At 41.8% G+C, this 26,139-nt stretch overlaps 1 protein-coding gene across 1 annotated transcript in view; it reads left to right on the top strand.

The window, feature by feature from the left end:
• Positions 1 to 2,582: 2,582 nt before the first annotated feature.
• The window catches only part of PTPN9 (protein tyrosine phosphatase non-receptor type 9), a 35,270-nt gene continuing 11,713 nt past the window's right edge, over positions 2,583 to 26,139 (top strand). Inside the window, exons 1-8 of the mRNA XM_044279858.1 lie at positions 2,583 to 2,845; positions 6,275 to 6,418; positions 16,170 to 16,259; positions 16,355 to 16,491; positions 19,996 to 20,101; positions 20,513 to 20,623; positions 20,774 to 21,096; positions 22,308 to 22,398. Of these exons, the coding sequence (XP_044135793.1) occupies positions 2,813 to 2,845; positions 6,275 to 6,418; positions 16,170 to 16,259; positions 16,355 to 16,491; positions 19,996 to 20,101; positions 20,513 to 20,623; positions 20,774 to 21,096; positions 22,308 to 22,398 (1,035 nt within the window). The 5' untranslated portion in view covers positions 2,583 to 2,812. The remainder of the gene's footprint in view (positions 2,846 to 6,274; positions 6,419 to 16,169; positions 16,260 to 16,354; positions 16,492 to 19,995; positions 20,102 to 20,512; positions 20,624 to 20,773; positions 21,097 to 22,307; positions 22,399 to 26,139) is intronic.

The raw sequence follows: 26,139 nt of genomic DNA on the forward strand, positions 1-26,139 counted from the left end.
TGTGCAAATTTTCTTTGTGAAAAAGTCCCTGCAGGGTGTGCATGTGATTTGTGAAAATCTCATCCACTTTGGCACTACTGTAAACACTGAGGATTTTCCGCGTACCAATCCACTGCTGAAAATATGCTGCATATACGTCACATATGGCAGTACATTAACCCCTTCAGGACACAGCCATTTTTCACCTTTCTGACAGAGCCTATTTTTGCAAATCTGATGTGTCACTTTATGTGGTAATAACTTTGGAATGCTTTTACTTATCCAAGCAAATCTGAAACCGTTTTTTCGTGACACATTGTACATCATGTTAAAGGGGTTATCCAGTATCATAAACAGCCCCCCCCCCCCCCCATGCGCCGGGCCTCTCAGAGGGAATATACTTATCCCGCTCCTGGCGCCGCTCCTGGTCCCCGCACCGCTGCTGCTGCTTCTCCCTGTACACGGATGAAAACATCCGGTGTCGGGGGAAGCAGCCAATGGCAGGCAGGGACTAGGACAAGCCTCCCTAGCGTCAGACGCATTGCTAGGGAGGCTCGTCCCTGTCTGCCATTAGCTGCTTTCCCCCGACACTGGATGTTTTCATCCGTGTACAGGGAGAATCGGAGCGGGGTAAGTATATTCCCTCTGAGGGGCCCAGTACATGGGGGAAGGGGGGGGGGGGGGGAGGCTGTTGTATGATATTGGATAACTCCTATAATGGTAAATTTTAGTCAATATGTTTTATTTAGTAAAAAAATAATCAAAATGTATGAAAAATTTTGAAAAATTCACTATTTTCTAAATTTGAATTTCTCTGCTTTTAAGGCTAACAGAAGAGAAGCACCACAAATTGTGTTAAGCATTTTCTCCTGAACACAGCAACACCCCATATGTAGTGTTGGGATTTGCTCTGGTAGACAGGCTAGCAGACGCAGTACAGAGGCAACCACAAATTCTTTAACCTAAACAGTTCAGTGTTTTATTCACACATAGGGAAAAACAAAATAACGGTTTTCAGTCTTGGTGTTTGTTCACACCATAAAAAGTCCACAGAAGAAAGGCCTTCACCTGGTCAGCAGTTTTTCCACCCGCTGTCCACAGCAGACTTTAGGGCCTGTTTCCCAGCAGGCATCTCTCAGCCCTTTTGCATGGCACAAGTTCTCAGTTCCAAAACACATAGAGACTGACAGCGCTCCACTGTCAGATGGAGGATAATCCACACCCAGCTGAGACTGCTGGCTGGGTTTTATATAGGCCAATAAAGACCCGGCCTTGAGCGTGGGGAGAAGCCACCCACCCAGCACTTTGGCTACTCTCAGTAATAGCTGGCCCGGATCAGCTTACAGCCATACTAACATAGCAACGTGTCAACCAACACTAGCTGCCGCTGACACTTGAAAATACTGACTCTTTTTTTTTTTACTCGATTACTTGATTGTCTTGTTTAGGGGCTCATTCTTTTCAGGATGAGTTTAAGTTTTCTTTGGTGCCAGTACTTTTTGATCACTCGCTATTAAGCTTTTTGTAAGGCAAGGTGACAAAAAAATGTTTTGAATTTTAATTTTTTTCACAGCATTCATCTGACAGGGTAGATCATGGAATATGGCTGGTTCTAGCTTTGTTAGAAAGAGATCGTCATGTACTATATGATGTCTGATTTTTCATTTTTTACATTAATTATGGGACAACCCCTTTAAATGATTACTGATGTACTGCCCCAGTAGCAGCTTATTACCAGCTCTGATATATATACGATAACAGTAAAATGTTTTCACAGAACATTCAGCAGATGTTAAAAGACGCAGTCATTGTGTGGCATTACTGAAGAGGTTAACGTACCAACGCCCATTCTGATTAGGCCTTATCTGACATGCAACGGCAGATAATGTAAGGGTTATCCTCCAATCGACCACAACCTAGTAAATGTTTCCATTATACCATACATTATGAAGCCACTTTTTAGGCCCCTTTTCACATGAGCGAGTTTTCCCCGCGGGTGCAATGTGTGATGTGAAGGCATTGCACCCACACTGAATCTGGACCCATTCATTTCAATGGGTCTGTGTACATGAGCGTTTTTTTTCACGCATCAGTTCTGTGTTGAGTGAAAATCGCAGCATGTTCTATATTCTGTGCTTTTCACACAGCCCTGGCCCCATAGAAGTGAATGTAGCTGCGTGAAAAACACATTGCATCCGCAAGCAAGTGCGGGTGCGATGTGTTTTTCACTGATGGTTGCTAAGAAATGTTGTTTGTAAACCTTCAATTTTTTATCACGCGCGTGAAAAACGCATCAAAACGCATTGCACCCGTGCGGAAAAAAACGAAACGCAATTGCAGACAAAACTGACTGAACTTGCTTGCAAAATGATGCGAGTTTCACTGAACGCATCCGGACCTCATCCGTATAGTTTGTGTGAAAGAGGCCGTAGAAAGAGAGACAGTCTGATGTGGCGCTAGAGTACTGAAGCCTACATGTGTAGAGAGGCAGGGGGTGATGAAGGGGTTAAGCATGGAGCCTCTCCTCGTCTTGCAGTGTTAATGGCTGCCACTAGAGGGGGCCTGTGAATTTGTTCTGGGTCTCTCACTGTTATTATGATTGCTTCCTTTTCCCCTCACCCCTGTTAGGAAAATGTCCCGTTCACATTAAATCTACTGCATGAGTCTTCCTGTATTCGTTTCTCCAGCAGGGTGCTAGCCATAGCTCGCCCATAAATCCTCTGCTTCCTCCATTTGTTTGCAGCGTGAAGGTTTACAAGGGAGGCCTAGTGACCACATAGGCCTCTTAGGAGCCCCAGCCTGTAGTAGCAACTGAGGAGGAAAGACTGAAGGCATGGCACAAGCACTGACACAGGAGGAGGAACAGGTAATCTTAGTGTGTGCGTATTATAGATAATATGGACAGAGCCGAGCGGTATAGTTTGTGTAAAACCACAGATAATACTTGAGGAAATGTGTGATCTGTACAGCGTGTGTGCTTCATCTGCAAACCAGTCTTTACACGCAATGGTTATAGCAAATGGTTCTGTAATGTGCAAATATGTTCAGCAGTATGATGGAGGTGTTTTTATGTGGAGCCGGTCTATGTTCTATCAGTAAGTGAGCTTTAGCTAGAAATACCTTTTTTTTTTGTATACACTACGTACTGAGATTTCTAAGCCATTTTGCAAAGTAGTGGTTACTTTTTTTTTTTTTTTTTCTCAAACAAACTAGGCTTTTCTAAATCTCAGAAAATCCCAGGAATGTTATCACCTATCCACAGCAAGTCTCAAAATGTGGAAAGTCCAAACTCTGGTTCCCCCTGCAATCCCGAAAATGAGGGGGTCTTCAAGTCCCTCTCTGAATGGGGCAGTAGCATAGGTCCACTGCTCTGTTCACGTCTTTGGGACTTGCTGTCTTGCCAGCAGATTTGTACCTATGACACTGGCTGACCTGTTACATGTGCGCTCGGCAGCTGAAGGCATCTGTGTTGGTCCCATGTTCACATGTGCCTGTATTGCTGAGAAATATGATGTTTTAATATATGCAAATGAGCCTCTAGGAGCAACGGGGGCGTTGCCGTTACACCTAGAGGCTCTGCTCTCGGCAACTGTTGCACCTTTTTCACTTTGATTGACAGGATCAGGCAGTGAAAACATCATGCCTGGCCCTGTCAATCAAAATGCACAGGGTGTGACCGTTGCAGAGAGAGCAGAGTGAATGGAGTGGTGAACCAACATGTGTACTACCGCTCCATTCAGAAAGGAGACACGCGAGCCCCTGAGGTCGGTCCCACTGCCGTCCAATATTTATAATCTATTCTTTGGATAAGTGATAAATATTTTTGTGTGATAACCCAAATAAAGAATTGCTCTACTGCATTAATAATCGCGTGCTATGGTTGACATTGGGGTCATGAATTGGAATTTAATCCATAGCAACATCTGCATAGACCTTGTATATTCACCCTGTGCTTGTGTGGGCATCCTCCTACACAACATATACACATAATCTTGTGTCTTACGTAATTGTACCTAAATCAGAATGTGGGCTCCAGAAGGCACAGGGACCAAAGTGAATGATTAGAATCTATATACAGTACTGCAGAATATGTTGGTGCTACATAAGAAAGAGTGAATAAAGTTAGAGTTACAACTTTGTTTATTCCAGCCTCTTAGACCCCGACTATCATAAAAAACGGGGGCACATCCGCTACTCCATTGAACTCTACGAGACTGCCAGAGATAGAAAAGTACAAGCCCTTGGTTATATCTGGCAGCCCCATAGAACCTAATAGAGCAGCAGCGTGCATGAATGTCTGCCGCTCTATTCATACGGGAGAACACGGGCCCCCGTTCTTGTGACTGGCAGGGGTCCCAGTGGTCACACCTCCATCGATCAGACACTTATCTCCTGTGCTGTGGGGGGACTTATCTCCTGTAGGGGGACAACCGCTTTAAGTTCATAACTGCATGTAAGTTATAAAAGGAAATGAGTGAATTGTTCAGTCTGATTATGCAAAAAGCATATTAGTAAGTTCATACAATACAATGATTAAATCAGTCTGCCTACCATTACCCCTAGTGCAGAAAACAACTGGAGGTGATCACTCCTTTATTTTCAGAATTGCTTTGAAAAAATAAGGGTACGTGTTATGAAATCTGGCAGGATGTTCCAGCAGAGAACAGCTTGGTGGATGTCGGATATCACCTTATCAGGCATTGCCGGATACCGCTGTTCACCACCGGACCCCCATTGACTAGAAAGGGATCGAGCGGTGATCCAGCTGCTTTCCGGCATAAATGCTGGCTGTCAGCCGGACAGATACCTTATCTGGCTGACAGCCTGCATTTATACAGGAACAGGCTGACGAATTGTCTAATGCTAGTGTGAACCTAGCGTCAGAGCTGAATCGTGATTGGTTGATGGAGGTAACTTCAGTTGTTGTCTGCACTACAACTGAGTCTCATTGGGGAAGATTTACCAAGTTAAAGTGTAACTACAGTATATATTGTATATTGTGTAGGGACACGAATTTTAAACATTTTTGTAACGCACTTTATTAGGAAAAGATGTTTCTTTCTACTAAAAAACAGGATAGAAAGTCTTCTCAGCCAAGTTAAACAGTGTTGCTAAGGGGAGAGTATCTTCAGCATTCTCTGAGCGCTAAAGACACCGGTGTGTGACATATAGAAGGTTCCAGCCTGCCTCTGATTACTACCCCAGTCCCTGACAATGGACATGTGCCCTAACTATCACTGGCCATCACCCTGCCTATCCGACTTGTTACACACTGGTGTCTTCAGCGCTCAGTGAAACACTGAAGACAGACTCTCCTTAACAACACTCAGTGACCGCTTTGATAGCAGACTCTTTATATTGAAACAATTACTATTTAAACCGAAACACCAAGAGGCGGGCTTATGCAGTTTGAGGAACACCCTTGGTGCTGACTGCAGACCCTGCCAACGCTCCAAACACGCACCCCTCCTGTTAAATTGACAGTGCTAGACCTCACGTCTAGCGCTGAGTTTTTGCAACAGTGCAGTCAGCAAAGGCTTCGCACCTCATCTTCTGCTGCTGGCGGAGCAGCGAACATGTTCAGTGCCATTGACATCATTCCGCCTGGAAGTGGAGGCGCTGTCGGCTTCATCTGCACAGGGCCGAAAAAGATGCGGACAGCACAACGTGTGCCGTCTGTTCCGTGGCAACCACAAAAAAATAGAACATGACCTATTCTTGTCCGCATTATGAAGAAGTATGGATAGGACTGTTCTATTAGGGGGCCGGCTGTTCCATTCCGCAAAATGCAGAACGCACATGGCTGGTATCCGTGTTTTACAAACAGGCAACGGCCGTCTGCATGAGCCCTAAATGTGTGGCTTTGCAGTCAAGTTACAACAGAATCTTGGAACTTTTTATAACTTATTAGTCTGTATATTTGATATTGAATCTAACTGAAATATTTCGGCATAATCACAGTAATAAGACTGTATGTAAATATTACATTTGTCTTTCCTGTTCTTATTATGGGCAAATACTGACTCTATGCCTGTGCCATCTGTTGTCTGTCAATCTTCAACCATAATTGACTTATTCCACCCATTTACAATTACTGCACCTCTTGTCCAAGTCATATATTGCCAGATCAAACACCTACTAAACTGTAATATGCCAGTCTGGATGTAGTGTATATATAAGTAACATACTGTATTCTCATTTTTTCACTTTTTATGCATCTATTTCCCAGAATTGTTTAATTACCTCAGGCCTTCCCAGTCTGGGATATTTTTACTTACTCAGGATTTTTTCCCAGGCCACTCAGCGGTTCCTGCAAGAGATGAATGCCTGGACTTCCTTTCACTCAGTGCCCCCTCTCTCCTGGGATGTTGCGGTGAAGTTTCTAATGGCAAGAAAATTTGACGTTGTCCGAGCAATTGAACTTTTTCATTCGTACAGGGTAAGGGATTAATGAGGCACAGAATTTTTTTTCCTGCATATTGCTACACCAAGAGCAACTATAGTGTTAAAGGGGTTCTCCGGGATTTACCAATTGATGACCTATCCTTGGGATTTCATGAATATGAGACTGGTGGGGATCGGTCTCCTGGTACCCCAGTTGATCATCTGTATGAAGAGGCCATGGTGCTCTGAGTGCTTAGTGCTCTTCCTAGGCCAGTTATCTCATGTTCATCGCATGTCACATGGCCTAGGCAAAGCTCAGTCCCATGTGAATGGGTCTGAGCTGCAATACCAAATACAGCAACTATCCAATGAACGGCGCTGTGCTTGGTAAGCTGTGAGGGGTGCCAGTTGTCAGACTCCCACCGGTCAGATAATTATGACTTATCCTAAGGATTGGTCATCAAAATGTAAATCCCAGAGAATCCCTTTAATTCTAAAAGGGAGCCTTCACACACAGAAGATTTTATTGCAAAAAATTCTCTGAGACTGAAAATTAGTTCATATAAACGGGTTTGTTTTGGCAGGAAGCACATGGATTTCTACAACCCCCGTTCAGGTGAATGGAACGGAAAATTTTCTGCATGAAAATCTGCCGTGTGTGAAGGCACCCTAATAAGAAAAAAAAAAAGTTGTTCAAAAGAAATGAATATATAATCAGTACAGAAACTTGAGTAATTGTGTAAATACATTGCATTACTTATCATGTACTGATCCAGAGTTACAGTCTGTATTGTAGTCCCAAGCTGCATTCACGGTCTTCTGCTGCTTCTACTCTGAGGGGTGAAGTCGGCCCCTTACAGTCATTTAAGAGATGGCAGTATATGGATTAAGAAAAAATACAATGCACTCGGAAAGTCTTCAGATCCTTTCACTTTTTTACATTTTGTTATGTTGCAGCCTTGTGCTAAAAAACTAATTCATGTTTTTCCCAATCAATCTGCACGCAATAAAACAGAATGTTTAAAATCTTAGCTAATTTATTGAAAATGAAAAACTAAAATCTTGCATTGACGTAGGTATTCAGACCCTTTACTTAGTACTCAGTTGAAGCACTTTTGGCAGTGATTGCAGCCTTCAGTCTTCTTGGGTATGATGCTGTGGCAGGCGCAGCACTATGAAGTTCCTTTTGCGCTGTGGCATTAGAAGAATTTTGATATATCTGACCTTTTAGTCTAACCAGACTGTCTATTACTCAGTAATTCCTCTAGCGCCGTTCTATGGAAGCAGTAGGTTTAAAGAGCACACCAAATGCTTGAAATAACTTCTTTATTAACTTCAACTTTTCTTTATATAAAACTGCCGCCTCCGCAGCAGATAGTCCATGTACAAAACACGTGTTGAATAAAGTCTTACAAAATGGCGGTATACATAAACTGTTTAATCTTGTCATTCAACATAAAATGGTGGATATATTTCTCTCTAGAGTATCTGCAGTCTTACTTTAAGTTATTTAAGCACTTTATTATCTCTTTGAGAGGTATATTTGAGGTCTAACTAATAGTTTACTTATTGACTTTAGTCGCAATTTGCAGTATGTAGTTAGCAGTAACTATTTGCAGATTGGTTGAGTGTGATCTGGTATGGGTGTATGCAATTTGGATTGCAATATGGAATTTGAATCTGGATTGTAAACTTTGTAGTTTGCAATTGGAGAAACAGTAAGTAAACACATATATAACTAGTTCAGTATACAGTTCTAATCATTACATTAACAATAGTAACATTATATAACTGTTTTAAATACCTATTTTGGCCTCTCTGTTTCCATAAAACACAGCTCTTAGTGGAGTGAATATCTGTTCAGCTTCTCTCCTCTGGTGTAATGATTCTAGCAGCTCCTGCTAGGGGGATTTCCCACACAGGCTGTGTGTGAGGCTGGCTGTGATTAGTCTAGACTCCTGCCCAGCAATAACAGTTTAACTCTATGCTTTCTGTTTCTGCTGTGTCATTGAGCTTACCTCACATTATACAATGAATCTTAAAGGCATACTATCTAGAGGAGTTCCCGCTCTTAAGAATGAAGAAATGGGAGGCTGACTTGGGAGGTATGTCTAAGGATAAATGGGAGGATATACTGGAAGGAGTCCCCAGGGTGTCCTTGAGTGAACAGGGCAAGTTGTCCCAACTATTTATCATACATAGAGTATACAAAACGCCGGTGTTCCTAAAAAAGGTTGGAGTAAGAAGTGATGATAAGTGTCCTAAGTTTATGGAAGATGGGGCGGATTTGTTGCATATGCTGTGGTCTTGCCCAGTTATTGGTGTTTATTGGGATGCTGTCAGAAATATGATTAACAGTAAAATGTCTTTGCAAATTCAAAAGGACCCTAAGGTGTGTGTGTTGGGGTATGTGTCTGAGATTGGAGGGACTGAATCGGTTAAGGTGGCTGTGGGGAGGTTGTTGTATGTGGCTAGGAAGTTGGTGGCCATGAGGTGGATCCAGGGAAGTCCGCCCACATTAGAAGAGTTTGAACGGAAGGTGCACGACATGTTGATATTGGAAAAAGAGAGGGTGTTATCAGAAATTTGATAAATTGTGGAGTGTATGGCTATCTCATACTCATGTGGTTATATAGACATTGGATGGCTCATGACCAGTTAGTAGGGTGGGGAGGGGTTAGGGAAGGGTGGGGGGGGGGGGGGGGTTGGGAACTTGGGAGGGGTCTTGGGGCTAGTTAGGACAGGTACAAATTTTTGTCTCATTACCTGATTCTACAAGTGTACATGCTGTATACAGATGCCTGGTATAAACATATGTTGGTATTTATATGGAAACTGTTGTATATCGATTCCACATGGTGGATATGATGAGGAAAGACTGTATTGTTTTTATGATGTCCTACGGCTATTGTTTCAATAAAAACGATTTGATTCAAAAGGCATACTATCTTTTCTGCTTCTGTGAACACAAAATATAACAGTTATATGACATCCAAACAGGAAGTCACTGTAAATAACTCTGCTTTTGTCTTTAACACACAAACATAGGAACTGTATTAAGGTTATTGGCAGGTTTAGCTGTATAAACATATAAGCCATATTAGCAATCTAGGACAAGTCTTAGCTGGCCAGCTACAGATGCCACAAGGTTTGCACACCTCAATTTGGGGATTTTTTGCCAAACTTCTCTGAAGATCCTCTTAGGCTCTTTAAGATTGGATGAAGACTGTAGGTGGACAGCCATTTACAGGTCTCTCCAGAGATGTTCAATTGTATTAAGGCCGGGGCACTGGCTAAGCCACTCAAGGGCATTCACAGAGTTGTCCCTAAGCCACTCCTGTGTTATCTTGGCTGTGTGCTTAGGGTCTTGTTGGAAGGTGAACCTGTGGCTCATTCTGAGGTCCAGATCACTCTGTATCAGGTTTTCATTAAAGTGTAACTGTCATATTTTTATTTTATTTGCTAGTTTATTAGAGCTAGACATGTATACCTGAGTTAGTCTGTCAATGATTGTCAAAAGATCTGTAATTACCTTATAATAACAGCTTTCATTAATGTCCTCTGTCCCTTTCCACTGCTCCCTTAAAAGACAGTTGCTATGGCTTGTCTGTCTCCAGCTAAGAAGACAGGAAGATGGAGGGGCGGTCCTTCACACTGCATACCTGCATTAGGCTTCAGAGTGAGGAGGCGTGTCTCTCAGTAATCCAATCTGATTGGCTGGCAGGGAGTTGCTGGCTACAGCAAGTGTGTATGGGAAGTGAGGGAAAGCAGTTTTGGCCTCAGAGAACTGGCAGAGGAGCCATCTTGAGAAGGTCCCCATATTGTAAATGTTTAAACAGCCGTAACTAAGGAAAAAACTCAAGGGAAACAGTGGTATGTGAAGAAACTAAAAATTGCTTTATGCATAATGCTGCAGCAGCAGAAACATATGCTAAAATTTTTTTATTTTTTTTTATTTACCCTTTAAAGTATAACTGTCATATATTTTTTATATTTTTTGGAGTATTGGATTGTGGTGATTAATATCACCTTGGTGGCCCTATTTCAACTTTTCACTGTGTATTCAATTACCCCTTAATTCCACAGTTTTGTTCCCTCTACTGCCTATTTTTACCTGTGCTTAAAATAGGGTTGCTAGGCATGGTCCGTCCATCTGTTAAAGGACGGAGGACGCAGAAGCAGGCTGCGTGCAAGGTCACATCTGCTCAGTGTATAAATAAAAGCAACATGTGGTAAGCGGACCCCTTTGTGCTGCAGGAGATTAACCCTTTAGGGGGGAGGGCTCTGGTTACTGACACTTTTGGGGGGCTATTGTTACTGGCTAGTGAGGGTAGGCGGGATTAGCCAAAGGGTGAGGGCAGTGGCGGCTATCTTAACTGAATAGTGAAATTGCAGTTTTATGCAGCCTGGTTGCTAAGGGCTGAATCTTATTAAATATGGGGTAAGTCCGTCTAATAGTAACTGATTCTGGAATATCATGTTATTAGTAACTACATATATAAAAATTGAAATTGGGGTCTAAATGTGACAGTTATCCTTTAAGAATATCTCTGTACTTTGCTCGATTCAGCTTTCCCTCAATCCTGACCAGTCTCCCTGTCCCACAGTCTGAAAACACTCCCGCAATATGATGCGGCCTCAACCATGCTTCACTGTTGGGATGGTATTAGGCAGGTAATCAGCAGTGCTTGGTTTCCTCCAGACATGACACTTAGGATTAAGACTTAGGATTAAGACCAAAAAATCTTGTTTCTCACAGTTTGAGATTCCCTTAGATGCTTTTTTTTTTGCAAACTCCAGGTGGGCTTTCATGTGTCTTTTACCGAGTAGATGCTTATTTCTGGCCACTCTGCTATAAAGCCCAGATTGGTGGAGTGATGCTGGTTGACCTTCTGGAGATTTCCCCCATCTGCACACAGGATTTTTGGAGCTTAGCCAGAGTGACTATTGGATTCTTGGTCAATTCTCTTACCAAGGCCCTTCTCCACTGATTACTTAGTTTGGTGGGGTGGCCAGCTTTAAGAACGGTCCTGGTTGTTCCAAATTTCTTCTATTTAAAAATTATGAAGGTCACTGTGCTCTTGGGAACTTTCAGTGCCGCAGAAGTTTTTGTACCCTTCCCTAGATCTGTGCCTCCACACAATCCTGTCTCTGGGCTCTACAGGCAGGTTAATCCTCCTCATTGCTTGGTTTTTGCTCTAATATGCATTGTCCGCTGTGAAACCATATATGGACAGAGGTGCCTGTTTCCAAATCATGTCCAATCAACTGAATTTACCCTCAGTGGACACCAGTTAAGATTTTGAAACATATCAAAGCTGATCAAGAGAAATGGCAGGCCTCCTGAGCTAGTTTTTAAGTCATAACAAAGGGTCTGAATACTTACATGTATGTTCATGCAAACTTTTGGTTTTTCCTTTTTAATAGATTTGCAAAACTTTCCAAAATTCTTTTTTGACTTTCACATTATGGGGCACCGAGTGAAGCTGATGAGGGAAAACTTGATTTTTTTTAAAATTTTATTTTGGCAAAAGGCCGCAACATAACAAAAAAAGTGAAAAAAGGATCTGAAAACTTTCCGAATGCACTGCAAGTTAAACAGTATTGCACTGCCTTTGGTGTGGGCATTGGTCTGGGAACAGTGCTTGTCACACAATGTGAAAGGTGCCCGCTGTAACTGATCAATACATTATATAATGAGGTGAAGAATGTCGCACAGAGAAGAGCTGCAGAAGCCAGTGGACTATAGATATGTGGAAGAGTGGTAGCTAACCCTGCACTTAGAATGGCACATGTGTGGTGGGGATGAGGAGTATAATTATTAATATCAATGCTGTGGATTGGTGGATAAGAGGGCAATGAAAAATGGACCATACGAAAGCTATTATGCTAGCTTTAGAGGTGGTAGAGCACAATCTGAAGCCCAAGAAAACTTGTCCTGCCACTTATTTATTTGCCAATTGCTAAATTTTTGTTCATTGTCAATAAACAAAACATTCTTGTTTTCATTCACTGAATCCTATGCAAGCTTAATCCCTTCAGGGGACTGCCATTTTTCACCTTAAGGACCAGGCCGTTTTTTTTTTTATTTGACGTGTCACTATGTGGTAATTTGGAAGACTTTTTAAGGACCAGTTCAGGTCTAAGATCACTTTGTGAGGCTTACATAATAGAAACCCCCTCAAGGTATTCAAAATTGATTTTACAAACTTTGTTAACCCTTTAGGTGTTCCACAAGATTTAAAGGAAAATGTAGATGAAATTTCAGAATTTCACTTTTTGGGCAGATTTTCAATTTTAATCCATGTTTTTTTTTTTCTTTCTGGTAACAAAGCACAGGTTAACAGCCAAATAAAACTCAATATTTATTACCCTGATTCTGTAGTTTACAGAAATACCCCATTTGTGATCATAAACTGCTGTACGGGCTCATGGCAGGGCACAGAAGGAAAGGAGTGCAATTTGGTTTTTGGAGGGTAGGTTTCACTGGGATAATTTTGAGTTTCCATGTCACATTTAAAGACCCCTGATGCACCCCTAGAGTACAAACTCCAAAAAAGTTACCCAATTTTGGAAACTATGGGATAAGGTGGCAGTTTTATTAGTATTAATTTGGGGTACATATGATTTTTGGTTACTCTATATTACACTTTTTGTGAGGCAAGGTAAAAGAAATTGCTGTTTTAGCACGGTTTTTATTTTTTGTTTTTTACAATGTTGATCTGTCAGGTTAGATCATGTGCTATTTTTATAGAGCAGGTTGTTACGGACGCGACAATACGAAATATGACTAAACTTTTTTTTGTTGTTTATTTCAGTTTTACATAATAAAGCATTTTTGGCTCCATATTCTGAAAGCCATATTTTTTTTTTTTTATAGGGGGGTAATTGCCTTAGGTAGGCTCTAATTTTTTGCGGGATGAGATGACGGTATTAAATATTTTTTTTATGGTGTCCACCTGAGGGGTTAGGTCATGTGATATTTTTATATGGCAGGTTGTTACGGGCACGGCAATACCTAATATGTATACTTTTTATTTATTTATTTAAGTTTTACACAATAAAAGTATTTTTGAAAAAAAAAATCATGTTTTAGTGTTTCCATATTCTGAGAGCCATAGTTTTAAATAATTTATTTATTTTTTTGGGCGATTGTCTTAGGTAGGATTTCATTATTTTTTTTGCCAGATGAGGTGACTGTTTGGTACTATTTTGGGGTGCATGTGACTTTTTGATCGCTTGGTATTACACTTTTTGTGATGTAAGGTGACAAAAAATAGCTTTTTTGACACCGTTCTTTCATATTATTTTTTTCGGTGTTCACCTGAGGGTTTAGATCATGTGATGTTTTAATAGACCTGATTGTTACAGACACCGCGATACTTAATATGTCTTTTTTTTATAGGGGAGATTGCCTTAGGTAGGGTCTAATTTTCTGCAGGCTGAGATGACGGTATTTTTTATTTTTTTTATGATGTCCACCTGAGGGGTTAGGTCATGAGATATTTTTATATGGCAGGTTGTTACGGACACGGCGATACCTAATATGTATACTTTTTTTCTCACTTTTAACGCAATAAAAGCATTTTCGAAACAAAAAAATCATGTTTTAGTGTCTCCATATTCTGAGAGCCATAGTTTTTTTTTCTTTTTTGCTCACTTGTTTTATGAAAGGGCTCATTTTTTGTGGGATGAGGTGATGGTTTGATTGGTACTATTTTGGGGGCCATACTCCTTTTTGATCGCTTGGTGTTGCACTTTTTGGGATTTAAGGTGACAAAAACATGATTATTTTAGCACAGTTTTTATTTTTTTCTATGGTGTTCAGTTGAGGCGTGACTCGTGTGATATTTTTAAAGAGCCGGTCATTACAGAAGCGGCAATACCCAATATGTATTTTTTCTTTTATTTATTTTTTACAATTTTATGTGTTTTATTTGGGGAATTTTTATTTATTTTTTTACTTGAAACTTTATTTATTTTATTATGAAAAACACTTTTAACTTTTTATTTTTGTCCCATTCTGGGACTTCAACTTCTGGGGTCTGATCCCCTCTGCAATGCATTACAATACAACCTGTCAGCTTTTATGCTGACAGCTTGCCTGTGAGACCCAGCCTAAGGGGCTTGATCTCACAGGCTTCTGTAGAAGGCAAGCCCTAATGCCTATAGAAGGCATTGGGCTTACCATCTCTTCCATTGGGTACCCGCCACTGCAGCACGGGGACCCGATGGAGATGTGGAGGATACCTGTACCCTCCGCAAACCCTCTGCATGCCGCGGTCACAAGGGTCATACAATGAGTTAATACGCCGACATTTGTGTTTTCACCGATGCCGGCGTATGCAGCAGGGGCCTGGCAATCAGTGACTGACGGGTCCGTGCCGCTGAAAGGGCGGGTGTAGCTCCTGCACCCGCCCGACCAGCCCATCGTACATGTACTGCGCTGGTCCTTAAGTCATGTCCACCAGCGCTGTATATGTACGGCAAGGGTCCTCTATGGGTTAAAAGGGGCTTTCCTGGAGTACAATATTGGTGACCTATCCTCTGGATAGGTCAACAGTGTCAGATTAGTGCGGGTCTGACTCCCAGGACCCCACCAGTCAGCTGTTTAAAGAGGCCTAAGTGCTCAGGTGAGCGCTGTGGTCCCTTCCTAGGCCAGTGACATCACGATTATTCGTCACACTGCATATGTACAGCTTAGACTCATTGAAGTGAATGGGGCTGAGTGGCAATAGCAAGCACAGTCACTATACAATGTACTGGACTTTGCTTTTTGAACTTTGAGGAGGCCATAGCACTCAGCGGGGCTCCCTATTCTCTTTAGACAGCTTATTGGAAAGGGGGCCCAGAGTCAGATCCCCACCGATCTGATATTGATGACCTATCCTGGGGAGATGTCATCAATATTGTAGTCCCAGAAAACCCCTTTTAACTTTACAACTGCACAAAGTAATCGGGTGGGCAAAATATGTCAGCGTGAATTCCAGGCTGTATAGGTCAGAAGAGAAGATTGTATCCAGTATAGGCAATCATAGCACCCACCAGCCATGAGAATTACTGAGGAGGCAGTTCAGAGACAGGACTACTTTCTTCCAAAACTCACACCTTTCCACAGGTTAAATCTTTTATTGCAGCTCAGCACCATGGACGTGAAAGGGTCTGAGCTGCAATTCCACCCACAACCCATGGGCAAGTGTAACGTTGTTTCTGGAAGGAAATAGCCATGTTTTCTTTTAAATACTGGGCAAGCATAGGTTATCAGCCTTATGTTTTCAGCGTACAGTACCAGCAATGTGGATGAGATTTTAAGAACTCGCTCACGTGCCGTGAAAAAAAAATTCTTAATGGAAATTGATCTAACTTGCGAATTTTAAATCCTCAGCATGTCAATTTATGCTGTGGACTTCCACAACAGATTTCACCCTTTGCATTGGTGAAATATGTGGCAAAACTGCAACTACTATGGGACTGAGTGGCCATAGCCTAGCAATGCGACCAATGGTAATTTCTGTCCGAATAAAAGGTAGGTGGCGGTGCTTCTTTATTGTTACACTGCTGCCCCTCGTTCCTTAAGCGCTGTACTGTGAAAATTTGATGCTGAGTTATTTTTTTAATTAAAAATACAAATATTTAGAAATTATATTCAATCATTAGTCTGTGCATGGCCAGCTATATGTCTCAACAAGCAGGAAGATGTTACCCATTATCAGCAGGTGGGCTGCCATCTTCAGACGCATTATAATATATTGGATGTCAATGATTATATGGTGTACTTCTCTGACAACTATATTTGTTTCTGCCAGGAGACACGTCAGAGAGAAGGGATCGTCAGACTAAACCCTCTGCAGGAGCCTTTGCTCTCTGAATTGTTAAGTGGCAAGTTTACCGTGCTGGTAAGGCTTTTTTTTTAAAATGTAATATAACCTAGAGATCTACACTGAAGTGTTGGAAAATGCATTCTTCTGCCTTCTCCACTCTTTTCCCATAGAGTGTACGGGCCCCCACTGGCGCCTCCATTGCCATCTTCACTGCTAAACTTCACTTCCCAGCAAGAAAGCACAGCAGAGAGGTGCAGCACACGGTACTCCAAGCTCTTTTCTATCTGTTGGACCGTGCGGTGGAGAGGTGAGAGACGCCACAAACAGACCAAAAATTGCAGATATATTATGGGCGGCTAAAAGTGCAGATTTATAATATATGTAGTCTACACCATTGACTGTAGCCAATATACATAAGAATGAAGTTTGGACTTTTTACACTGATTTGTGGTAGCAATAACAGTAGAGGTACATGAGAGGACATTTTATCCAAGAACAGCTTGCCTAGGTGTAAAAGTACCTATATACTGAAGCCCTCTGTAACCACCTTACATGAGCAATGTGTGCACAGTATGATATAGTAAAATCAAAATGATTCGGTACATTTTATATTATTAATATGAAGAAGTCTTCCAGGTTGAAGTCATGAAGTTAGGGGTCATTTATTATCCCGGAATACGCCTATAATAGGCGTATTTCAGGCGCAGATGAAGACTTCGCCCTGCTAACGCCAGGTCTAAAATAGTGGGCAGGGAAGGGGACGGCCCGTCTCATTCATCATTTTATACTCCTATTTTAGGTGCAAAAAATGGTCTAAATGTAAGACAGCTAGGAAGGTGTCTTACATTTAGACTGGATGGTGGATGCGCTGAAGTTATGGAGAGGCCGGTGCTTCTTCATAACTTTGGCAGATCCTCCGCCAGCTATAGATTATTGAGACCAGCGTCTAAAACGTTGATCTAATAAATGTGCCCCTTAATTCCCAGAAAACTCCTTCAAGATATCCCTGTATTTACTTGTTCAATTAGAAATCTACAAAACAGGATGTGGCTAATAAATATTGCCTTATAACGGGATCTTGTGGCCTTTTCCAGAGTATTTCCAGAAATACTAAATGGGGGTAAACAAAATCTTAAGTGAATTGAATACGTAAAGGAAACAATGTGACATTCTACATGCAGTTCTGTCTGCGTGCAGCATGGTAGAGAACAGGAGGAGCTGAGCAGATTGATTATATTGTTTTGTGGGAAAAGAATCAGTATCCATATGTGAATTCCTTTCTTACTGGAGTCCAGTGAGCGGTCTTATCAGCTCCTCCTGCTCTATAATCTAATATGCTGCCTGCAGATTGCACTGCATTTTTAAGGTAATAGGTTCAGGTCACATCAATGGGCTAGACTTGCTTAGATACATTTTTGGCCCATTCACTGTTGGTGGCAGTGAACATGAGGGCACATGTCTGCGGTCAGAGTGAAAGCTGGTAAAGTAGTCAGAAGCCTTAAAGGGGTTATCCAATACTATAAACTGCTCACCCATATGCTGGGCCCCTCACAGGGAATATACTTACCCTGATCCCTGCGTCGCTCCTGGTTGGGTGACGCTAGGGAGGCTCGTCCTCATCCCTGCCCCCCCCCCCCCCCCCCCCCGACACCGGATGTTTTCATCGGCACATGAGGAGAAGCAGCAGTGCGGGGAGCCGGGTAAGTATATTCCCTGTAAGGGGACCGGCATATGGGGCGGCAGTTTATAGTATTGGATAACCCCTTTAATGAATACTCTGAATAGGCATCTTAAATTAAAAAAAAGGGCATCTTTAAACATATCACACACGTTACTTGTATATTTTAAACTATATATTTATTTAATTTGTGTGGGGTTAATATATTAATAACATCCTGATTATATTCATTGAGTCCATGTGATTAACCCTAACAGGTCTAAATGTGTAATTGGATTAATAAAACGTGCTCATAACTGTGTATTTACTACTATGTCTGTAGTGAGGACTGAATGTGTTATTGTTGAAGCCTTAAAGGGGTTGTCTCACTTCAGTAAGTTTAATTTATCATGTAGAGAAAGGTAATACAAGCCACTTACTAATGTACCCATATTGCTTCCTTTGCTGGCTGGATTCATTTTTTCATCACATTATACACAGCTCGTTTCTATGGTTACAGACCACCCTACAATCTATCAGTGGTGGTCATTCTTGCACAATATAGGAAAAAGCACTAGCCTATGTGCGCCCCCATGGTCCCGGCCACCAGAGAGGCTGATGCTTTTTCCTATATTGTGCAAGCACGACCACCACTGATGGATTGCAGGGTAGTCTGTAACCATGAAAACGAGCAGTGTATAATGTGATAGAAAAAAGAATCCAGCCAGCAGAGGAAGCAATATGTGTAATAACAATACATTAGTAAGTGACTTGTATTAACATTCTCTACATGATAAATGCAACTTACTGAAGTGAGACAACTCCTTTAAAGTGTACCTAAACTTACAAAATGTGAGTAGATTATTATTATTAATATTTATTACTTATTGAAATTCAGCAAAGTTCAGGTGCCTATTGCGCTTTAGAATCTGTGTATGGGAGTATGGAATCACTAAGGCCACACTGAGCGCTGGGTAGAACATTACTGCTCCTGCCTGTACCAGCGCTGCTTTCCTAAAGCCTGGCAATGTCAGGCTTTAACACAGTGGGCACAAGCAGAGGAGCGTGATGTGCTGTGGAGTCTCTGCCTGCACAGAGCTCAGTGCGGTCTCAGTGAATTTATACTCCCATACACAGCAGTGTACGGGAATACGGATTCGAAAGTGCAATAGGTACCTGAACTTTAGGCAACTATTTCGCTAAGAAAAGTAAAAAAATAATAAAAATTAAAGTATACTACGATAAATAATTTTGCCACAATAAAGTTAATTTGTAAGTTTAGATACATTTTAAGAGGAAAGGCAGCCTGTCATCCATTTCATGCAGTCCGAACAATGCACAGAGCAGGGGAGAATTCACACAACGGACTCCTCTCCCTGTGCACAACTCGTTTCAGAGTAAAACACAGGTTTTGGTAATGAGGGATATCGTGCTGCTTGTGGTTAGGACTAGAGATAAGCAGATTTCCTAAAATTCGATTTGCTGCCGAGTCTTCTGAATCGACCTTGTGATTCAATTCGGGTACGAATCGATTCTATCCAAATCAAAAGTACTTTGAATACCTTAAAAGGTTTCTCTCTCGTATTTGCTCATCCTCTAGTTTGGACAGCATGAAATGAATGATGAGTCAAATCTATGATCCATAAGAAAGCTGGAAAATGGACTGACATGTAACTGCCAAACTAAAGGAAACACTAATGTAAAGTAACAAATATAGAGATAACCCACTTCAATCAGAACAATGTAATGTCTATATTGGTGCATTTTACTGGGGACCACACTGGTTAACTTAAAAAGGTCTTCACAGACAGATGCAACACCTTTGTCTCACAGTTCATGACATTGAGATTATCCACAAGTTTTGTGCATTTTACCTCTTATTCAAGTTATTTGAAAATATAGCCCTGAGCAATCTGCATACACAGCATTGTCTACTGTACTTGATGGTGGTTGGTAAATTTCTCAGGATGCACCACATTTACTAAAGTGTTTTCTTTATTTTGATAGTTACTTTAAAGTATTAAAGTAACATAGTGTCATACCAGCATACCTCTCGCTCTTTTGCCAAAGGTGGATCTGAGTGAGTAGTGTGACAATATCCCAGTGCTACATGTTTGTTCAGTTGTAGACTAGCATAGTGCACTCTCGCTGCAGTGTCGACACACAGAGAAATGGCCTGGTGTTTATCTATGATATGGGGGGCAGTCAGTACAGCAACTTTGAGCTGGAGTTAAGCAAGAAGATCTTGAGCCTGCTGAGGGTGAGTGTATATTCCATTCATCCCTTTGCCCTTGATAAACATACCATTATTCCATTTCCAAGCTAGGGCTTCCATTCATCCAAGGTTTCCATGGCTTGTGTCAGTTTCGGCATCTGGTCCACCTGAACCTGTAATAGTGGTAACAAGTAATGTTTCCTACAGGTCATATTGCATTTAGTATCCCATTTCTTTCAACTCCTGATGAACTGTGGAAAAAACGTGCAGTCACCTTTTAACCTATATTGCAGCTCACACCCTTTCTTCTGACAGAAGTCTTGAGTCTACTCAAAAAAGCCTACTTAAATTTACATAATCCTAATTCACGTCCCTTTCCCAAAGTGCATTCATATACATATCTTTTTTTTTTTTTTGTAATTGGCATGCGAACAATTTCTGTTTTATTTATGTTAGGGTGCATTTCCTGCTCGTCTAAAGAAAGTCTTGATCGTCTCTCCTCCAGTCTGGTTCAGAGTTCCATATTCCATCATCAGTCTACTACTTAAAGAGAAGTTGAGAGAGAGGGTAAATGTCTGGATTTTAAAACCTCTAAAAAAATGTACTGTCTTTTATATGGAGATATATTTTCACTCTTCAGCCGACGTAGAACACCGCAAAGCTTTGTGGTTTTTTTTTGCTATTCTATATAACTGTCAGTATATTCTATCCTTCTAGGTGCACATGGTGAGCATGAGTGAACTTCTTGAGCACTTGCCTCCACAGTCTCTTCCTGAGTCTCTAGGTGGCTTACTTCCATGGGATCCTGGTTCATGGAACTGTCTTCTCCTCCCTGCCCGTGCGGGAAAACCAGATCCTCTAGATGAAGTGGTACTGGTACTGGCAGATGGACAAAGAGGGAGTGTACATAAACCAGTGGCTGAAAGCATGACCTTGTCTCAGCTGCAGGAGCACACTAGCTCTTTGGGAAGACGAGGGATCTATGAGGAATATGAAGCGATAAGAAATGAACAGCCCGAGGGGACTTTCTCAGCTTCATTGTAAGTGTCAGTAAGGTCCAGTATATGTGTGAGGTCTATCCATATCTGTGAAGTGAGGTCCTTCCATATAATTGTATGTCTTAGTAGGACAAACTAAATACTTAAATAGGAACGGAGGAGTGGTGGACCTCCTGACGGCACCATTTCCTTAAAATTCTGGTTACTAAGAGAGAATTGATGTTGAGCTTCTGTTAACGAGAAGCAGTCATTGGACAAGTCTGTTGTGTTTCTGGCAGTATACAAATTATACATAAATGTGATTTATTTTTTTTATTTTTAATTTCCCCACCACCACCTTTTCCAGTACTATTACAACATAATTCACCAAACAATATGCCCACTGTAACAAAAACAAACATGTGGTCCCAGTAATACGTAACACCACAATATCACAGCACTAATAAATATTAAATAGCATCTTTATTAAAATGCATCTATAAAATATTACAATAATATATAGTACATGATGATAATAATAATACTCATTAAAAAATTGGATCCCAATGTGGCAGTAGGCGGTGGAAGGATAGCAGCACAGATCACATGGTCAAAGTCACACAGGATCAGAAACAGCCCACATAAGTTTAAAGGGAACCTGTCACCGGGATTTTGTGTATAGAGCTGAAGACATGGGTTGCTAGATGGCCGCTAGCACATCCGCAATACCCAGTCCCCATAGCTCTGTGTGCTTTTATTGTGTAAAAAAAACGATTTGATACATATGCAAATTAACCTGAGATGAGTCCTGTACGTGAGATGAGTCAGGGACAGGACTCATCTCAGGTTAATTTGCATATGTATCAAATCATTTTATTTACACAATAAAAGCGCAGAGAGCTATGGGGACTGGGTATTGCGGATGTGCTAGCGGCCATCTAGCAACCCATGTCTTCAGCTCTATACACAAAATCCCGGTGACAGGTTCCCTTTAAACTTATGTGGGCTGTTTCTGATCCTGTGTGACTTTGACCATGTGATCTGTGCTGCTATCCTTCCACCGCCTACTGCCACATTGGGATCCAATTTTTTATTGAGTATTATTATTATCATGTACTATGTATAATTGTAATATTTTATAGATGTATTTGAATAAACATGTTATTTAATATTAATTAGTGGTGTGGTGTTACTATTACAACATATCGCACTTCTTTCTTCTGAATTCTAGTTTTGCTTGTCGTGTAATGACTCTCTCACTGATCTTTTTATAGGGCTGTTGTGAACCGTGATCGCAATCGTTATGGAGATGTTCCATGTCTAGATCAAACAAGAGTCAAATTAAAACGTGTCAACTGGCATGATGTAAATATCCATTTTTATTTTAAAAGCAAGCTTCGGCTCACAGTGGGAGAGCTAGGGTTTGGCTGCTAATGGTTGAGATTAAATGCATACTATAGAATAATGCACCAACTAATTAATAGTAGTTACTGCTTTTTACGTGTTTGTATAGTATATTATTTGCTGGTGTCATTAATAAGAAATCTATGTTAAACATTGTGTCTTAGCTGAAGGCAACATGTTATTGAGCAGGAGGAGCTGAGCAGGTTTGGTGGGAAAGGATTCAGTAAAACTTGTATCTTATTATTTTAACCCCTTCAAGACCAGGCGATTTTCAGTTTTTTTACTTTCAGCAGCCATCCCAAAGGCATAACTTTTTAAATTTTCATTCACAGACCTTTATGGGACAAGTTTGTGGGACAACTTGTATTGTCTAATGGCACCATTTACGGTTGCATACAATGTAGTGGGAAGCTTGAAAAAAGGAAATGGGGAGGAATTAGAAAAACTGCCACAGCTTTATGGGTTTTCTTTTTACGGCTTTCCGTATGCAGTAAAACTGACCTGTTCTCTTCATTCTCCGGGCGTCACGGCTGTGTCACGGTCTTGTTGTGCGCCATGACACTTTAGCCGTGCATGCTGGTTGCCAGGGGCAATGTGTTGTGATGCAGCATGTTTGTGCTTTCCTCCTTCTTCTTTTTCTTTCCCTGTCTGGTGGTGGAGGGGTTAACTTCCTGGCTAGGTGTGTTCTGTGTGTGGCCTCATGGCTCTTCTTAATCTGGTACTGTGAGCCAGAGGTCATTAGTTCTCCAGCCTTGGTGTGTGCTAGAGCTATGCTCCTGCCCTGGATATTCCATCCTTCCAGTGTGAGGGCCACCTAGTTAGACATAGTGTCACGGTGGGGAGTGGGGGAAAACTCCCCACCATATACCGTGAGAAAACGGGGAAGCAGCAAGACCTGGTCACCGCCTAAGCCACCCTAATCCTGGCCCTGACTCCTAACTGTATGAGCAGACCCAGATGGTAGGTGGGTTCATACACAGGAACCTAGGACTGAGCTAGAGACGACCTGTTCCTCCAGAACACGGACGAACAGGAGTGTCACAGGCCAAGCAGCAAAGGTAAGGGAAGACAGTGAGCAGCAACTGGGTTGGCAGGTAAGAACCCACTGTTACGACAACACACCGGAACAACAAGCACTTACCTGCCGCAGCAACAGGGTGGAACACCAGCACCAAGACTACCTGGATCCCCATGCAGAAAGAATGCATGGCGGCCCCAGGCAGAGCTGCTCATTGACTTGTGGTTCCCCCTCCGGGGAACCCAGTGGCCCTCTCACCGAAGGCACAGACAGACAGGGGAATGTTTAGCAACCATGCTGGACAACACACCAAACAGACCAGACATGGAACACAATACTAGACATAACAACACACCCTGTACATAAACCCTCACCAAACATATATAAGGGAAGAAAGGGGAAAATACAAATGATGACCTCTGTGTCTAACTAGGTGGCCCTCACACTGGAAGGATGGAATATCCAGGACAGGAGCATAGCTCCAGCACACACCAAGGCTGGAAACTAATGACCTCAGGCTCACAGCACAAGATTAAGGAGAGCCATGAGGCCACACACACAACACACCTAGCCAGGAAGTTAACCCCTCCACCACCAGACAGGAAAAGAACCAGAAGAAGGAGGAAAGCACAAACATGCTGCACCACAACACATTGCCCCTGGCAACCAACATGCATGGCTAACGTGTCACGGCGCACAACAACAAGACCGTGACATAGCCGTGACACTGGGTCAGTATGATACACCATATGTATAGTTTTTCTTTGGTAAAAACTAATTTTTTCTTTGCATCGCCATATTCTGACCCCCATAACTAATATTTTATGTGTATGGAGCTCCTATACTTTTAATGTGCTGCAGCCTCTTGTCACTCAGGAGAACAGAGGCTGCCACACACTGCATCTGGCTCCTCCGATCTTTGCTAGGGGGAGCTGGTACACTGCTAGGAGCACACAAACAGCCTTTAACCATAACCAGTCTAAGCGCTGCACGGGTCCCCTGGGGAGCGGGGACCCGACCCTCACATGAAAGCCGTGGCCCTGCTTTAACAGCCCGGACTAGCAGGAGTGCCGATCTGGGCTGTTTAACACTTTACATGCCGTGGGCAATGGCACCCGCTGCATGTAAAGTGCTGACAGAGGGAGCGGACTCCCTCTGTCTCCCATCGGCACCCCACAAATGCGATCGTGGTGTGCCGATGTGTGTGAAGGCCCCAGTCCAGCCTTTAGTAATTTCCAGCAGGCTGCACCTCTCTGGCGCAGCCTGCTGGTCAATGTCAGAATAGCACTGATATTAAAATGCAATGCACTATAGGGATAATGCATTGCATTTTAAAATCAATCAGAATGTTGTCTGTTATAGTCCCCTTGTGGGACTATTACGTGGTCCAAAAAATCCCCCCCAAAAAATTACCCTTTTTTCCATTGAAAATACACTTTTCAATGAAAAAAATTCTCCCCTATATGTTTGGTATTGCCACATCCGTAACAACCCAGACTACATAAATATCACATAAATTATCCCCTACAGTGAACGCCATAAAAAATAAAATTAAAAAAAAGACAGAATTGCTAATTTATTCTTAGTTGCCACCGAAAAAACCTAGTAACAAGCGATCAAAAAGCGCCATTTACTCCAAAAGGATACCAATAAAAACTACAAGTCATCTCGCAAAAAATCAAGCCCTCACACAACTCCATAGAAAGAAAAATAAAAAAATGATGGGTCTTGGGAAGCAGCAATGCAAAAACATTTTTTTCTTAAAAAAAAAAGGGGTTTTATTGCAAAAAAAGTTGTAGAACGGGAAAAAAAACTATCTATTTGGTATCACTGGAATCGTAGTAACCCAGAGAATAAAGTTATTATGTTATTTATACCTAAAAATGAACGTAAAAACACAGTGGCAGTATTGCTGTTTTTCCCATCTCCCTCACAGAAAGTTAATCAGAAAGTTTTGTGTACCCTAATATGGCGCCATTAAAAACTACAACTTGTCCCGCAAAAAACAAGCCCTCATAAAGCTATATAGACGGAAAATTAAAAAAGTTATAGCTCTAGGAACCGACCATAAAAAAAAGAAAGAAAAACGCTTGGTCAGTAAGGCCCAAAACAGGCTGGTCACTAAGGGGTTAACCTCCCAGATTCACTGGTCTGATTTGACCACGGATCTAACGGGTTTAATGTGTGCAATTGACCTTATCGTCAATCAAATATATTAGTCCTGGGTGTCTGATGTTTAAAACGCGCCATTGCGCCATTTTTAAATACCCGACTGCGGACGTACATTTACATGAGGCATTCAGGAAGGGGTTCAATTTCTGCTCATTCTGGGCTTTGAGGTCAGGGAGGTGGTCCTATCAGTGACTGACAGCTACCTCTGTATACACAGTCAGAGAAGGAAGGCTGTCAATCACTGATAGGACCACCTTATTGACCTCAAAGCCCAGAATGAGCAGGAATTTAAATGCATGAAATACAAGTTTTACTGAATCTTTTCCCATAAACTATATGTCAAGCTATCCACGTTAATCAACTTTTATATATTTCAATCTGCTCAGCTCCTCCTGCTCTATAATATGCTGCCTGCATATTACTTCACATATTCATGGTGACAGGTTCCCTTTAAATAATATTATATCACAAATTCTCAATTAGGACTCTGGCTCAGAGAGTAAATTGTGCAT

The sequence above is a fragment of the Bufo gargarizans genome, chromosome 2 (genome assembly GCF_014858855.1).
Source record: "Bufo gargarizans isolate SCDJY-AF-19 chromosome 2, ASM1485885v1, whole genome shotgun sequence".
In the NCBI taxonomy this organism is placed as follows: Eukaryota; Metazoa; Chordata; class Amphibia; order Anura; family Bufonidae; genus Bufo; species Bufo gargarizans.